The sequence below is a fragment of the Otolemur garnettii genome, unplaced genomic scaffold, assembly GCF_000181295.1.
Source record: "Otolemur garnettii isolate 467f Iridium unplaced genomic scaffold, OtoGar3 scaffold00109, whole genome shotgun sequence".
Taxonomy (NCBI): Eukaryota; Metazoa; Chordata; class Mammalia; order Primates; family Galagidae; genus Otolemur; species Otolemur garnettii.
The window spans coordinates 1358489-1373083 of record NW_003852504.1 but is presented as its reverse complement, the minus strand read 5'-3'; the positions used below and the strand labels follow the sequence as shown (position 1 = coordinate 1373083).

General features: G+C 49.2%; 1 protein-coding gene across 1 annotated transcript; it reads left to right on the top strand.

The window, feature by feature from the left end:
- The first annotated feature begins 7782 nt into the window (after window positions 1–7782).
- Window positions 7783–14304, top strand: APLN (apelin). Its single transcript, XM_003796929.2, has 2 exons — window positions 7783–7849; window positions 14138–14304. The coding sequence occupies exons 1-2, from the start codon at window positions 7783–7785 to the stop codon at window positions 14302–14304; spliced, it is 234 nt and encodes a 77-aa protein (XP_003796977.1).
- Window positions 14305–14595: the final 291 nt, after the last annotated feature.

The window sequence follows — 14595 nt, the reverse complement described above, 5'->3', positions numbered from 1 at the left end:
ACATAGTTGTGTCAAGGGAGGCATATCTGTGGGGACCTCTGACATCTCTTAAACACATCAGACAACCTGAAGAGGTATGTAGTTTGCAAAGAGGTTAGAAGAAACAGAAGTGAAAAACCATTTCCAGGGCAGGTGTGGCCCATTGGAGGTGACTGAAAGATGCTCCATGGAAGGACTTAGCATGATAATTAACATCACGTTCTCTGATTAAAATATTCTCATGCCCCAAATAGGAAAGTTAATTTGTGAATATGGCTTAAGCATCTACTGCTCTATGGAAAGTGTTGTTCTGGCTGCTCTGGTGGACATAGATGAGTTAGAAAGCTCACCTCCAGCCAATAGACTCAGAATTACAAATACTTAGTAATGAGACAGAGAAATTCATGTTCTCTGCTGGTGCTTAACTGAGGAAAGATAGTTTATTATGAATCTAATTAATGAAGCATCAACTAGCGGCTGGCCTCTTGCTCAGATGCTTCCCCCCACCTCCCACCTCAAGTTCCTGTTAAGTAGTTCCAGAGATAATGGCAAGCTTTGAGGCTCTTCTTAAATACGTTGTTTTTTTTTTTTTTGCAGTTTTTGGCCAGGACCAGGTTTGAACCCGCCACTTCTGGTATATGGGGCCAGCACCCTACTTCTTGAGCCCATCTTAAATACTTTTAACCAATGTCACTTCTACTGAACTACTTGGCTTATTAATTTAGCTTATGCCTTAGAGAACACACTGGATGAATGACATTGGGAAATTGAGAAGACTTATTCTGAGATGCTCCAGAAGGGCTGTGGAATGAGGGCCCTGTGCCTAGCCACAGCCATTTCAAGTGCCTTTGCAGCCAGCTGAGGAGCTGCTTGGGCCAGTGAGCATTACTTCTAGGCTGAGAAGGCACAGAGGGGAGAACAGAAGGTGGGAGTTAGTTAGACCTGGATCCAAGTCCTGACTTTGCCACCAACTTTTCTGTGCAATTTTAGGTAAGCCACTTTCCCTTTTTGGACCTCACTCTCTCCATCTGGATAGTTTTCCAGACGTCCTCTCCCACTTCACTTTTTGCATTACTCAAGTAAAAACAATCACTGCACAATGGGGGTGGGGAGGTTACATCTTTGTGTGTTTCTGTTAACTGTTGGTTGACCCATTTAAGAACCCCCGCCTGTTTTTTTTTTCTTGAGATAGTCTTACTTTTTGTCCTTGGTAGAGTGCCATGGCGTCATAGCTCACAGCAACCTCAAACTCTTGGGCTCAAGCAATCCTCTTGCCTCAGCTTCCTGAGTAGCCGGGAATACAGGTGCACACCACAATGCCTGGCTAATTTTAGAGACGCGGTCTCTAGCTCAGGCTGGTCTCGAACTTGTGAGCTCAGGGAATCCACCCACCTGGGCCTCCCAGAGTGCTATGATTACAGGTGTGAGCCACCGCGCCTGGCTCTAAGAACTTTTTGGACAAGTTGTGATAATTTTGCCCAAATAAAAACACATGACATGTATCATAAACCTAGAGTGATTATTAGTGAGTATACAATTCCTTCTTTAATTCAGCATCCATTCATTGAGGTCCATACTGAACCTTAGAGTCAAAGCATTCTATGATAGACACACCTTTATCTGACAATATGAATGTTAATTTTTTTGCATTATTATTATTATTGCACAATATTTCATTGCAGCAATCATCTGATTTCTTTTCCGAATGTATTTATTGTTGTTCCGTCTTTGCGAGGTTTTTGTTTCCAGTCCTTATCTTAAATATTGTTATTGTTATTAAATTTTAAGCCTCTTTAATTTTGTGAAGGCAAAAAGTGAAACCAAATAAACACAAGTACATGTAAAAAAATAAACATAATTCAACATACAATCACTGAGTATTTGCTTTGGGCGGTGGCACTGCTGGTGAGAATATGAAAATGAATAAGATATAGTCTTACCATTTCATGTTGGTAAGACATATACAAAAATACCTATGAGAATACATAACATTTATATAGTGCTCTGTGCGAACCAACCACTATGTCAAGAACTTTATAGGTGTTGATTCATTGAATCCTCCTAATAACACAGGAAGCTAGGTACTAGTCTGTTTTTTCAAATGAGGCACCTAAAGCTCAGATAGTGTCAATAATTTGTCCAAAGTCATCCGTGTAGTAAGTGACAGGACTGCTTTATTCTAGAACCCATGTTCTTAACCACTATGCTTCACTGATTTGTAATTCAAGGAAAGTATGAGTTAGTTGTTAGAAATTCAAATAAAGTGATATGTAGGTCCATAAAGTGAGGGACCACAACTTTGTGATGCTCAGTGAGGGAATAGCGTGGGCTTTGAGGTTAGGCAGACCAGAAAAATTACTTAATCTCTGTTAGCCTCAGTTGCCTCATCTGTAAAATGGGGGCGCTAAGGAATAGAATCTACCTCATGGGTATGAAAATTAAATGAGTTAATACATCTAAAGCATTGAGAACAGTGCTTGACACATAGCATGTGCACAAGAAATTTTAGGTGCTTCATTGTTATCATCGTCGTCATTATCATCATCATCATCTGTGGGGTGGGCAGGGTATAAAGGGCTGTGACAGGATTGTACTCTGAGGTTTCAGTGGCTGGACCTGCAGTTTGAAAGTTGGGTAGTAAATTGACAGAGATAATCTCTTCTGTAGTTGGAGCAAGCTGAGCTCTGTGTAGAGAAGTCAAATGAAAGTCGCTGAAGTGAGTCCTTGTGTAGAAGGGTGGAGTTTGATATTTCCTTGCGGTAGGACATTGTCTCCCAAAGGTCTCCTTTAAATGAATACCATACCTGAGAGGCATCACCTCAAATTACTATCATGCATTCACTTCCTGGATCAAGTGCATTCATCAGATTAGCCCTAGCAGAGATTGGTGCTTTGGGGGAAAAAGAGAGTGAGCAGTTTTGATGGCTACAAAGAAGGAGGCAGGTATAGATGGAGCAGGGCAAAGACAGGGCCCTTCCTTCCTGATCGGTTCCAGGAGGCCAAAGGACAGACAAAAGGTGGTGGGAAGGGCAGGTCAGGAAAAGGAGAAAACTAACATTGAATGATCAACCACTGTGGACTGTGGACTGTGCTACATTATCTCATTTAATCTCCCAACTATAATGTCTTAGTTCATTCCTGTTGCTATAACAGAATACCTGAGAGTGGGTAATTTATAAACAATAGAAATACATTTCTTATACTCCTGGAGGCTGGGAAGTCCAAGATCAAGGTGCTGGTAGTTTCTGAATCTGGGGAAGGACTATTCTCTGCTTCCAAGGTGACACCTTGAAAGCTGTTTCCTTTGAAGGGACAAACACTATGTCCTCACATGGTAGAAGGGATGGAAGGGCAAAAAAGGCACAAGAGCTCTCCCTTCAATCTCTAAGAACACTAATCCTTGGCTCAGTGTCCATAGCTCAGTGAGTAGGGCGCCAGCCATATACACCAAGACTGGCGGGTTTGAGCCCGACCCGGGCCTGCTAAAAACAATGATGACAACTAAAACCAAAAAATAGCCGGGTATTGTGGTGGGCACCTGTAGTCCTAGCTACTTGGGAGGCTGAGGCAAGAGAATCACTTAAGCCCAAGAGTTTGAGGTTGCTGTGAGCTGTGAGGCCATGGCACTCTACTGAGGGTGACATAATGAGATTCTGTCTCAAAAAAAAAAAAAAGAACACTAATCCATTCATGACTTAATCCCCAAAAGCCCTACCTCTTAATACCATCACTTTGGGCTTTTAATTACAACTTATGGATTTTAGAAGGACATATACATTCAAATCATAGCACACAATAAGTTAAGTCCTATTGTTAGTTTCATTTATTAACAGTAGATGAAGAAACCAAGCCTCAGAGAAGGTAAGTAAGTTTCCCAAGGTCACACAGCTAATGAATGGGATTGAGGGGCAGGATTTGAATCCAGTTATGTGAAACTCATGAAGTTGAGTTCTTTTAATACACTACACTGCTCATTTAAACAAACCTATAGGACAGAGAGGTCAATAAGTCAATTGAACAGCAGTGGCTGGTGATAATGACACAGGACACTAAGCAGAACTGAATAGCTTGTGCATAGCACTAATGAAGGAGACGTTACAGACTGCCATCACGTAAGTCAGCTATCTCATTTCTGTCACCAACAATACAATGAGTCTTACCATTGGCCCCAGGACTGTCCTTTATCTTGACTGAAAACTGAGTCTTGCCCCTGACTACGAGTCTGAGCCCCGAGTCCACTTCAAGCAACTTCACAGCCGCTTGATGCCTCAGGGCAGGAGAGCGTGGAGGCTTTCATGCATCACCTCCTCACCACCAGAGAAATATCTTAAAACATTTATTCTGCTGATATTAATTCAATAGTATCTTTCTGAACAAAATACAGTACAGAGTTTTTCCAACAGTTATTTATTTGACAAGTAGTTATGGAATATATCATTCCTATGACCTTAAAGTCTAACAGGTGGATTCAGATATGAAAATGGGTCATTTCCATATGATATTGAGATATATGGAAGCCTACAAAGGGTTCAGAGTGAGCAGCCAGAGTTGTATTCCTTGCCTTATGAGACTTGATTCCAGAATGAATACAGTTGTGGACTTCTCTGCAGAATGACAGCAGGCCCATAGAGCACAGCGTGCAAATGCAAAGGTGTTTTCAATGCACCATGAGAGTAACTATCAATGAAAGGTATAGCCAGGCTGGGTGCCCATAGCTCAGTGGTTAGAGTGTCAGCCCCATGCACCAGGGGTAGTGGGTTCAAACTCAGGCCTAGCCTGCTTAACAAAAAGGTATAGCCATGGCTATTACGGAGAGGGCAAAGTCACCACGGGAGAGAGTGGGCTGAGAAAGAAGGAAGATGAAATCTTAGATCTGGGACTAGGAAAATGGATTCAATTTGGTTAAGTGGAGAGATGGACTAGATTTTTTAAAGTGTTCTGTATTTTAAATCTTGCCTTAAATGCATGCTTTCAATTTATTGCTGCTTGGCTTAAATCTGTATTAGTTTGCTTTTGTCTTTTTTCCCCTACTTTGTGCATTTTGAAGGCCTGGTGAGGTGGGAAAAAAGGTTATAGAAAAAGGAAGAATGTGGGCAGTGCCTGTGGCTCAGTGGGGAGGGCGCCAGCCCCATATGCTGAGGGTGGTGGGTTCAAACCCGACCCCGGCCAAATTGCAACAACAAAAAAAGCCAGGCATTGTGGCAGGCACCTGTAGTCCCAGCTACTTGGGAGGCTGAGGTAAGAAAATTGCCTAAGCCCAGGAGTTGGAGGTTGCTGTGAGCAGTGTGATGCCATGGCACTCTACCAAGGGTGATAAAGTGAGACTCTGTCTCTACAAAAAAAAAAAAAGAAAGAAAGGAAAAGGAAGAATGAGGGGGTGCTCTAGCCAATAGAACTTTCTGTAATGACTGAAAGGTTCTATTCTGTTCTTCCCAATACAGTAGCCACTAGCCACACATGGCTACTGGGCAATCAAAATGTGGCCAGTGTGACTGAAGAACTGAATTTTAAACTTCATTTGAAATGTAGTTAAAAAGTACTAAGAGCTATAACCACTTGGCCAGAGCTCATACACAGCCTAAGAAAGGTGCAATTAAATATGAAGGCTTCTGTTAACCTAGTTAACAGAAAGGAACTAGGGGGACACTTATATGGGGAACACTTACATGGGTGTGCATGGGCTTGCCCAATCAGGGTTGGAGCACCAAGTTTCCTAAAAATGGCCTTGCAAGAACTTATCCTCAATTTGCACAGTTCCTTTCATTTAACCCCATGATACCCTCAAAGAGGGCAGAGCAGAGATTATCATCTCCATGAGATCCACTAAATTTAGTTGATAATGGCAAGGTAGGTGATAGTGGAATCTAGAGGCCAAGTGATTCTCTTTTTGGGTGAAACACTCTTTCTAGAGAAACAGCCAAAGGAAACTCATCTCATGTTACCCTTGCCTGCCACTCAGTCTTGTGCATGAAGAGAGGCGCTTTGCTTCATATGCCTTTTCCTGCTTGGCTGTGGCTAATGTGGCTATGAACTATTAATGAGAACCCTATATTATTTCCTTCCTGCTACCTCAATCTGGGCAGTAGGGATGCTTTTGAATTTTTTTTTCATGTATTCAAAATTCTGTATTGAGCTCCAGTAATGTCCTAGGCACTGTTCTAGGTCTGAGGACACAGCCTTGAACAAAGCAAAGATCCCTGTCTTGTGGAGGTGACAATGCTGGTGGAGAGCAACTAATACACGTATTGCATATATATTGCATTTTTATAAGAGTTCAAGCTATTTCAAATATTCCATGGTCTCTCACTGTTCAATGTATCTTTTGTGTAGTTTTGGACTTGCACTTCAAGCAAACTGTCTGGTTTGCTGAAAGGTTAGAAACACCTTTCGATTTAGTCTTTTAACATGTGTTGAGTGCCACCTATATGCAGAGCATGATATTGGGGACTGTGGAGAGAACCAGAATGAGAAGACAGGGTCCATTGTTTTAGGGGATTCCCAGTTAGATGCAGGAGGTGGTTCCATTCCTTGCCAGCTCCTAGGACGGAGCTAACAGTCAAGTTTGGAAAGGCAAACAACTCCAGAACCTGCTTGCAAATGGGAATCCCAAGTACATGCAAAATGCATCTAGCCTAGACAGTGTAAAGTTAGGTAAACCAATGCTAGGGAACTAGAAGAGGAACAGACACCATAGGAGCTGCGGCATGTCACAACAGGAGGAGGGGGTTAGGGGCCCCTCCTCAACTACTGTTATCCTGGATGAGATGGGATTTGAGATGCTGCTGCAAGAGTCAACAGCTCTTGGAAGGGTGAGGGGGAGTGGGGGCATTCCTGGTAGATGGTGCCTCCTGGGGGATGGTAGGAGAAACGAGGGTGCTGGGCTATTATTAATCAAGCTGTGGGCACAAGTTGAGTCACCCCCAACTCACACCCAGCTGAAGATGCAGAGGAGAGAAGAGGGCCGGTGTACGAGGGTCTTGACCAAATCCTTGCGCCTGGGAAGTGGCAAGGGGAATACCAGGGTCAGGGTCAGAGGTGGAGGGAGTGAAAGGGGACATCCTGGACTGGGTCCTTTCCTGAGCGCCCAGGTTTCCTGATAGCTGTTAAGGAAGTGAGGTGAGAAAGGGTTAAGTGTGCCCCTCCACCGCCCCAAAAGCTTCCTGTGTTTGAAATCCTCCAGGTCTCAGCAAACCCTCTGGCCCCTGGCCAGGCGGGCATTGTCCGAGGAGCAGTTGTGGGTTGTCCAAGAGGCCGCGAGCCTTTGTTGTGGGGCCACCTCGGGGTTCCCTCTCGCGCCCTGGCCGGGGTTGCAGAGTGCGTGCTGGGAGGTGGGCGGTGCGGGAGGCTCTCTCCCTCTCCCTCTTCCTGCCCCCCCTCCAGCCCTCCCGATGACCACATGACCAAGTGGGCTCGCGGCCAAACCACAAGCTACAAAATGCAGCCCCTGGGGTGAGCGGGGAGCATTCCCACTGGCAGCTGGGGCCACGGGCAGTTGGAGCCGCGGCCGAGTAGCCAGCCTCTGGGAAAGAGCTCGCCGCTGCCAACCCCGGAGCCTCCGAGGCTAGCTTCGCTGCACTGCCCCGCGGCAGGAGAGCGAGGCTGCAGGAGAGCGGAGGCGGCTAGCGGGCGCGGCGGCCGGCAGCCTGCGGCAAGGCTCGGGCGCTCTCAGTCACGCGGTCTGGGAGCCACGCGAGCTCTGCGCCCTCACGCGCCGGCTGCGCTCGCGCCTTTCTTTGCCTCCGGGCGCCCGGCCTCTCCGCCCTCTCGCCGGCTGTCTGGGGCCGCGGCGGCCTGAGGAGCAGCATGAATCTGCGGCTCTGCATGCGGGCGCTACTGCTGCTCTGGCTCTCCTTGACCGCGGTGTGTGGAGGTGAGTGCGCGCTCTCCCTCCCGCTCGCCCGCGCTCCCTGGCGGCTTTCCCTGCTGAAACCGGCGCACTCCCAGCACTCCGCCCCACTCACGCTCCGCCCGCCTCCCGAGGAGCCCGGCGGGAGCGGTGCAGCAGCAGCCACGCGCCGTCGCGCCATGCATCCGATTGACAGGGCGCCCTGGGCCAGAGGGCGGCTAGTCGCGGGGACCATTTCCTCTGGGGTGCTCAGCACCGCCTCGGGCATCACTTTCTCGGCCTTGCCCCTTCCGACTGCCTCCCGCGCAGTCTGTGGCGCTCCGGGACACGGCCTGTATCCTGCATCTTGTACTCCGTATCCCACGTGGTAGGGGTGTGTGGAGGGGGACGAGCCCGCTCCACTCGTGGGTCGATCGAGGAACTGATCAGAGCAGGGTGGGCTGGGCTCCCGCGTTTAAGGTCTTCTGGCCCCTGGAGTTTAGGAACTGCCGGCTGGTACGGAGCGGAGCGCAGGCCACTCAGGATGATGTGCCAACATGCAGACGTGACACTTGTTGCATAGGCAGGAGTGCGCAGCGGAGACAGAAGCAGCAGCGTGCAACCCAGCTAGCTATTGCTCCTTTCAGCTTGGGTGTGAGCAGAGCAGAGGCAGCCTTCCCTGGCAGGGCTGGCTGGGCCCGACTGGGCTGGGCTGGTCTTCTCCTCCCCTTACCCCAAGGTCCTGGCTTGGTCTCCTTCCCTGCACAGGAGGCCCTCCCTATTGCCTCCATCCCTTCTCAGGGACCTGGTTCATCCTCTGTCCTGGTTCCAGCTTCCCCTCTGTCCCAGGCAGCTTCACTTTAGTCCCCCTGTCCTCAGTCACCAAAGGAAGAAACAGCACCTGACTTGAGCTCTCCATGCAGTTCGGGGAAGGGGAATCTTTTTACCCCACTTGCACCACACTTACCACCTGGCTGTACTTGGCACCACTGCTCCCTTGCCTGTCCCAAGCCTGGTGCTCACCCACACCCCAGCAGCCCCCTCCCAGGCTGCCTATCCTCCATGCGTCAGTGTCTCTTGGGACTGCCAGCTCCCACCTCCAGCTGCCACAGTCCTGTGATCTGGCTGTCACTACTGCCTGCCTGGCACCACAGAAGGGGAAGGCTGAGACCAGGTGGATTAATGCCAGTGCCAGGGCTGGAGTCATAGGAAGGTGAGAGCAGAGAGAAGGAGAGGGCATGGCAGCATGTATCCTAGAGGAAGGGCATAGGGCCCTACTTGGTTCCAAACCCTCTAGGACAGGAAGATGGCATGTAGCTCAGGAGCCTCTGAGGGGCCTTCCCAGCTCTGCCTGCCTCTTTGTAGGCCACCTTTTTGCTTTAAAAGGCCTGCACTGGCCTTGGGAGCACACTGCCTGGCTTCTCAGGAAGGCACATTGTTTGGGTCTGGCACCTCCTGCCTCCAGGTAGCTGGCTAGTGGTCTCCCTCTTCAAGACTCCCTAGATGAGTAGGAAGCAGCTCTTCCAGAAACTCCTGTCAGGCAGGCAAGGGAGGGAAGGGAGCAAAAAGATATGAATGAAAGACAACAGTGTAGTTGGCAAGACACAACACTCACATGAGACCGCCGCAGGTAAAATATTCCAAGATGGTGCCTTCGGAAGAAAGAGTGGATGCAGAGAGAATGTCCCAGAGGAAGGTGGGGCTCTGTATCTGTCTCCCAGAAGCTATGGGGAGATCCTGGGCCAATAGACCACCACTCAAACCCTCCTGGGGTCCAGCTTTTGGGGCAGTACTGGTAAAGAAGAGAACCGATTTCAAGGGAAGAGAAGGTGGACAGACTGTTAGAACAAGATATATGCCAGAGCCTGCCACTTTCTGCTTTAATTCACCCTTCTTCACACTTGGTTTGGGTAAATTCATTGCTCTCATATTTTGCTTAAGCCTAGTACTAGAAACTTCTGAGTCTCCTACTGCCTTTTCCATCCCCTGACCTCTCCTGGAGTCAAGACAGGGCACTTCCCTGGAGGTACCACCAGCCAAGGGTCCAGGTACACATGTCCTGCTCCTCTTGCTTTCTGTCCTGGGTTAGAAACGTGGATCCCAGAACCACCTTGTCCTTGGCCAAGACTTTCATGCTGTTCCCAGTCAGAGTCCCCAAAGTTCCAGGCCTAAAAACCAGGCTTCTTCCTCTCCACACTCTGTCCTGACTTGGAATGTACCCCCACCCCCGCCACCACACACATTCCTCCACTGCTTGCTGACCTGGGATACACTTTGCTCTTCTGGGTCTGAGAGCTCCTGGGCCAGGGCCAAGTATCCCTTGGTCTTTGTCTAAGCACCTCTCTTTCTTCCCTCCTCCTCCCTGTCCCTAACCCTAGTAGCACTGCAGTGGCAGTGGTAGTGTGAGGACAGTTTACTGTAGCCTTCTTGCTCAGGGAGAGGGCATCTCCTCTCCATCCCCAATCCTAAGTGCTAAGCACCCATGTAACCTAATCCAGGCCTTCACTAGCGCAAGTGAAGCAGAGGGCCAGGCTGCCAGAGCATGTGTCCGAGGGCAACAGAGCTGGCACTGGGAGATAGCACAGGGCATTGGACAAGCCTACTGGAGTGGGAGGCTGGGCAAAGAGATACGTGCAGGACCACAGAGCATGTGGGAGGGCACTGCCAGCAGGGTCCCTACCAGAGCACACGCATGGGCTTGTGAAGCAATCACAAGACAGGCCAGTCCATGAGTAGAAAAACAGGTGTTTAATTCCTGGTGAGGCTGGCACATTCCTGAAGAGTCACACGTACCTCTTTGTGCATTGGCAGAGTTGGCATTCAGGTAGCATGAAAGTCCAATTCTGTTCTCCCCCTGACTGCAGTTCTGAGTGTGGAGATGCTGTAGTTTCATTGCTGAAGGCACTTTAGTGAGCAATGGCTCCAGTCCCTATAGGTTTGAGATTCTTTGGGGGATTGCTCCAGCTTCCCTTTAGGAAGCAAATGGGTTGGAAGATGATATTGAAGTGCATTGGGGGTGGCCCCCATGTCTAAATGGGAATTCTTTTGTCTAGTCAGGACCTCTGCAGTGATGAGAATCAATAGCCTCTAATTTGTTCCCTTGGACAGGATAAAGCCAGGGTTTCAGGTGTCAGCTTATCTGAGGGTGAGCCAGACTCAGTATTAAAAGTAGGAAACAGGTGGGTGATGGGCTCTGGGTGTGGGAGGAGTCTGCAGATATCTGGCAACACAGAGGACAATGAACCCCACACCCAATGGAAGGGATGCAAGAGGCCAGGGGCTGCTTGGCAATTGCTCTCCAGGGCCTGGCTGAATACTCATTCGGCTCAGGGTGGTTCTTTTCTGCAGGTCTAGGGTCTAGACATCTTCCTGGCCAGAGCTGGAGCCACCATCCCAGCTTCCCATCCTAGCTTTAGGCTTCCTGCCCCTAAGGGCCCTTTCTCCAGCACTCTTTCCCTTATTGCCACAATCACAGTCTCAGGTACTGAGCACATGGAGGTGACACCCTCCCCCTCCTGGCACTGTTCCTCTCTGCTCTATGCCATCTGGGTCCCTGCGGCACAATGGCCTGTGGCATTCAGTTGTTCCCCTTCCCCAGACCCAGTAGTTGAAGGCATGGAAGTGAAATGCCAGGTTTTACTTGGTTCCCTTCACAAGGCCCCTGGCCTGGCCATACCCTCAGCACAGACCTTACTGCCCCCAGGGTATCTCTGTGCTGACTCTTCAGCCTCATTCACACCTACCCTTAATGGGCAGGGTCAGCCTTGAGGGAACCCCAAGACTCACTGTAAAAGCTGAAGCAGCTGAGGTAGGGTGCTTAACGAGGGTCTTTCCCTCCCAGTCCCAGCACCCTCACAGATGGCACCAAGACAGCCTGACTCTATGACAGTCAGCAAAAAAGCAGTCCCCTTGCTCCATCCATACCTACTGCCCCAAAGGGCTAATATAATTGATCTTTTTTTTTTATTTATTTGGTTTTTTTTTAGAGACAGTCTTACTTTGTTGCCCTCGGTAGAGTGCTGTGGCATCACAGCTCACAGCAACCTCCAGCTCTTGGGCTTACGCTATTCTCTTGCCTCAGTCTCCTGAGTAGCTGGAACTACAGGCGCCTGCCACAACGCCCAGCTATTTTTTTGTTGCAGTTTGGCCGGGGCCAGGTTCAAACCCACCACCCTTGGTATATGGGGCCAGTACCCTACTCATTGAGCCACAGGCACTGCCCTAATTGGTCTTTTAATTCTTTTTCTATTCTTTCTTTCTTTTTTTTTTTTTTTTGAGACAGAGTCTCACTTTGTTATCCTCAGTAGAGTGCCATGGCGCCATAACTCATAGCAACCTCAAACTCTTGGGCTCAAGAGATCCTCTTGCCTCAGCCTTCCAAGTAGCTAGGACTATAGGCTCCCACCACAACACCTGTCTATTTTTAGAGACAAGGTCTTGCTCTGGCTCAGGCTGGTCTCAAACCTGTAAGCTCAGGCAATCCACCCACCTTAGCCTCCCAGAGTGGTAGGATTACAGGAGAGAGCTACCGAGCCCAGCCTTGGTCTTTTAATTCTGATAGGTTATGAGTATAGGGGATAAATCAACATACTAACCCACCCTGACCATTATTAGCATGGAAATGCGGCAAGTGAAGCAAATGGCCCTAGTGAACAGCAGTGCCTTCATGGGCCTGGTGATATTTCTTGGAGAAGAATAGGAGGGTGGAGGGTTAGAGAGGATTGATGCCTGTGCCGGGTGTGTGCGTGTCTGGATGTGAGTGGGGAGAACTGCAGGCCCTGAGCCTGGGTAAAGAGGGCCCTAAGGATAAACCCCACCCACTTTTGGCCCAAGAAGAGGCTCAATGCCTGGAAATTATGTGCAAGCGGAGGAGGACTCAGAAGAGTCGGGAACCAGAGCATGGTGATGTTGGGGGGGGGGGAGGCGCTGCCAGGAGTATGACTGGGGGGCAAGCAGCCAACAGGAGGCTATATGGAAACTGTGAGCTAGTGGTGGGGATTCCTGGATGGATGGCAATGGGGCTCAAGGGACAGGGATGTACTAAAGGCCAACTGGATGGTGTGTGTGGGGGAGAGACTGGTATTCATTATAACTGGATACCGTATTTGTGCAGGCCAGCACAAGCACACCATCCAGCCACCTCTTCCCCAGCACCATCTCATCTCCCTGCACTGCCTGCCACCAGTGGCCAGGCTTGTCTCAGGAGTGCCAGCTTGGCCTCTGGCTGGACTGCAGGCTCCATCCCAGCCCACATGCCTTCCCCCTCACTGCACCTGAGAACACCCAGAACCACTTGGATTTTATTGTCAGGGCTCCGTCTGGCATCAGGAGGCTTCTACTCTAATCCAGATATGAACATATGCAGAAAGGAGCACCAGAGTGCAGAATTAAAGCCAGTCAGGTTTGGAATGGGATGAATTTACACCAGACACAGGATGGGGGTTGTGATGTGGGAATGACAAGAGGTAGGGCATTGGTGGGGAGGTGGCAACTACAGCAGCCCAGCTGCCTCCTGGTGCACAGGTGACCATTCTCTCATTTGTCCATTCATTCGTTTATTCATTCATTCATGTGGTACTTCCTGGCTTCTAAATCTGGTCACAGGCTGAGTAGAGCCCAGCATAAGGCACACTGAGTGAGAAACACCCCCACTCCCGCCTAGCAACATCTATGGGGAGAACTCAGGAACCTAACCGGTTAGTCATGCCTAACCACCTATGAGATGCCCAGGGATGAGACATGAGATCTCTAGTACTCAAAAGTAGGTCACTCTTCAAGTTGAAGGATGGAGGAGTACAGTGGCATGATGTTCATCATTTGCTTTAAAATACTGCAGCCAAGAAAAAAAGAACAGATAAGTAAAGCAATGTGACTCCATCTGGATAATTGTTGAATCTGGATTATGGGTATATTGAGGGGCAGTCATTATAATGTCATATGTTGGAAATGTTTGAAATGTACCATTTGCAGGGGTGCTGTGAGGGCTCCTGTTTCCTGCATCCCAGCCAAGCGCAGGCATGATGTCCCAAAGTGCAACCCCTCAGTGAGGTTCCAAAGAAAGAACTCATTTGTGCCTGTTAGAAACATGATTTAACTGTCAAAAATATGTAGAATCAGCTACATCAATAGCAAGATGTAAGTAGTGGGTTCTGTTTGCTTGAGGACAGTGTACAAATTGCAAATTTTTCCTCAAGATGGATAAGAAAAAGAAAAGAAAAGCTATGAGGAGCGCCATTTCATGGTGAGATTCCCCCTCCCAGGGGCCTGTGATCTGCAGCCCCTTCCCTGTTCCCTCCCTGCTTTCCTCACTAACGGGCTTTCTCTTTCCTGCAGGGCCCCTGATGCAGCCTCCTGAGGGAAAGGGGCTGGAGGAATGCAAAGTTCGCCACCTGGTGCAGCCCAGAGTGTCGAGGAATGGACCAGGGTCCTGGCAGGGAGGTCGTAGGAAATTCCGTCGCCAGCGGCCCCGCCTCTCCCATAAGGGCCCCATGCCTTTCTGAAGCAGGTGCTTGAGCCTCTGGTCGGTTGGCAGAGCAAAAGGGAAGGAGGAAGGACAGTCTATATCTATCAAGCAGTCCCAGCATCATACCCACAGCGGGGCTGAGAGCTGGCGGGGAGCTTCTGGAGTGCAGTCTAGCCCTTCATTTTATGAAGGAGGAGACTGAGGCCCAGAGAGGGGCTTGATGCTTGGGAACAATCTCTTGACTTCCCAAGAGTTGAATGCTGCCTCCTCTCCACCCTGCTACCTGGGGTTTAGCAGACTGGTCTGCTTGGAGAATTCTAGGTGTCCT